A 2,973-nucleotide genomic window follows, 5' to 3' on the forward strand; every position below is an offset into this window, starting at 1 on the left:
CAAGTAGCTGGGACCACAGGTGCCTGCCACAACACCGGGCTATTTTTTGATTGTAGCCGTCATTGTTGTTTGGCCGTCCTGGGCTAGATTTGAACCCGCCACCTTAGGTGTATGTGGCTGGCACCTTAGCCGCTTGAGCCACAGGCGCTGAGCCTTTACCAATTATTTTATGGTTTTATTTTCAAGTCCATCTTGTTAGAATCTTTGCCAGGAACAGAGTGTACCAGAGCCGGCAATCTTACCTTAAAGTCAGGGAAAAGAGGTCAGACCTGTGGGTGGCCTCTGAGTGAGCTCAGAGTTGGAACTGCCCACCTGTTTATTTATAGTCCTGGCTATCACACCAAACTCTTTATTTAACATCTTCAACACATCGCAGAAGCATACATAGGGAGTAATTAATTATTAGAGTTTGCTTTGTAAAACGTAATTGTGGATTTCCATTTAAGCTTTTTTTAGGGAAGCCCTCAGATCAACCCAAGATTTCTTCAAATGCTTGTATGTTTTTTGCTGAGTCAACATTTTAATCCTTATTCCTAGGTATGGTCGGCCTGACCCTCTGCTCCAGAGAGAATATGACATTCGAGTGAGCCTCCAGATGGCCTCTGTGCAGTATGTGCATACTCAGCGCTTTCAGGCGGAGGTGGTGGCTTTCATTCAGCATTTCACTCAGCTGCAAGATGTCTTAGGGCGCCAGCGAGCTGCCATTGAAGGGCAGACGGTAGGTAGCCTTGCTTTTCCAATTGACTGATCAGTAGAACTTTTAAGCCTTTAGAAATAAATCTGGAAACTCACTGAAAATAAAAGTAATTTATGCTTATTAGTAAGTCCTCCATGTAGCAGATTATCTGCAGAAATTGTACTGTAATTAGAGAGCTTTATTCCTTATTTTTTGTATTATATCATTTAAATATATGTAAAGGTTAATTTTAATTCTCTATAAAAAGGAGAAAGGAAATTTACAAGTAATATTTAAGACTTCTGGTCCCTTTTAAGACTTTAGTGGTAGGGATACTTTACTTGGAAAGTGAATTTTTTCCAAATGCAATTTTACAAGTTCCCAAACTTTTTGGTTCATGGCACTCTTGACAACTTAGTAGTTTTTTCATGGCACAGCCTAGGCCAAAAGAAAGAACTAGTGATATTTCCATCTCCTTAAGTCTAACTAAATAACTCAGTGAGTGCATATATCTTAACAACTTAGCATTGCTAGTTGTTTGGAAAAAAATAACAAATTGAAAGGATAATATTTTTATTTCATTCTTGAATAACCTCAATCACTAGTAGGATGTATGTGCCTGTTGGACACCGCATAACTTCTCAACCTTGGAATCAACTTGGATGCCACAACCCTGATTTCTCATCCACATTTATTTTCTTGTGGTATTTCTTTTTTATCACAGGAACTGTTGAAGACCTAGCTTTGCAAAGATATGAATGAAATATAGCATGCTCTCATTGAATGTGAAGCACCTCAAGCTAATTTGTGCAGTGTTCAACAGATGTTTTTCTCTCAAAAATGTAAAATATTTTGGCACCACTAGGACTGCAGCATCCTGTGGGGTCTTGTGCCGTTTGAGAACTGTAGAAAATAATGACTGTAGTTATTTGTAAAAACCTCTTATGTTTCTTTTAAAAATTTTATTAGGTAAAAGATTACAATTTAAGAAATAGACACTGTCTTTATTTTATTTTATTTTTGAGACAGAGTCTCACTATGTTGCCCTTGGTAGAGTGCCGTAACATCATAGCTCACAGCAACATCCAACTCCTGGGCTTAGGCAATTCTCTTGCCTCAGCCTCCCGAGTAGCTGGGACTATAGGTGCCCACCACAACGCCCGGCTTTTTTGTTGTTGCAGTTTGGCTTGGGCGGGTTTTGAACCCACCACCCTCAGTATATGGGACCTGTGTCCTACCCACTGAGCTACAGGTGCCACCCATGTTTTTTTTTAAGACTAGTCAAGTGCAGTAGTGAGAAGGGGGGAAAGAGTAGAATAAGGAGTTCAATCTGTAACTGACTATGAACAATCAAGTGAGATAACTCACTACCTTCGGAACAGCCTTGCTTTGCATTTTTCATAGCTATCCTGTGTACTAGCGGTATAACCTTCTAAGTTCATTTATTTAACTCTTTTCTTGTTTTTTAACTTTAAAAATAGGAAATTTAAATTACTTCTAGTTTTTCATCTTTATGACTAATGCGTCCATGACTATCTTCACAGAAGTAAATTTTTCTCCTTTTTGGTTGTATTATGATTGATTCCTATAAATAATATTGTTTTTTCAAAGTGATGAATATTTTGTGACTGTCAGTGTAACACTTCTAAGTGTTGCCTGTTTAGAATTGTTACATACATTTAAAACAATTGTTTTTACATATGTGGTTTAAATGGAAGTAAGTTATAATATTGTGGTGAATCATTTGGGTTAGGAAATGAGATAACTTATGCATTATTGAATAAATAGGTCTAACTTCCTGGGTTAAGCAGAGTTTAAAGATAAATCTAGATTTTGCTTTATGGAATTATATAAGACAAGTAGGAGGTTGAAGGAATGACTTGCTGTGTTGAGCATTGCTAAGTATGGGGACTTTGAAGAAAAGCTGATTTTCTCAAGAGTCTGTAATCCCAACTGTTTGACTTACTTTGATTTGTAGAGTGTGCTAAAGACTTACTTTTATTTACTGGTAATATTAATTAATTAATTAAATATTACTAGTAATTAATAATTTTGTTTGAGATTCAAATTCCTTTCTTTAAGATGGTGCCTGTAGCTCAGTAGGTAGGGCACTAACCACATATACCTAAGTTGGTGGGTTTGATCCCGGCTGGGGCCTGCTGAACAACAATGACAACTGTAGCAAAAAATAGCTGGGTGCCATGGTGGGCACCTGTATTCCCAGCTACTTGGGAGGCTGACACAAGACAATTGCTTAAGCCCAAGAGTTTTAGGTTGCTGTGAGCTGTGACACCAAG

At 37.8% G+C, this 2,973-nt stretch overlaps 1 protein-coding gene across 1 annotated transcript in view; it reads left to right on the top strand.

Moving 5' to 3' along the window:
• Positions 1 to 2,973, top strand: part of VPS13D (vacuolar protein sorting 13 homolog D) — a 275,140-nt gene that overhangs the window by 59,334 nt on the left and 212,833 nt on the right. Inside the window, 1 exon segment of the mRNA XM_023515148.1 lies at positions 538 to 718. Coding sequence (XP_023370916.1) covers positions 538 to 718 — 181 coding nt within the window.

This window comes from Otolemur garnettii, unplaced genomic scaffold (genome assembly GCF_000181295.1).
Source record: "Otolemur garnettii isolate 467f Iridium unplaced genomic scaffold, OtoGar3 scaffold00067, whole genome shotgun sequence".
NCBI classification, from domain to species: Eukaryota; Metazoa; Chordata; class Mammalia; order Primates; family Galagidae; genus Otolemur; species Otolemur garnettii.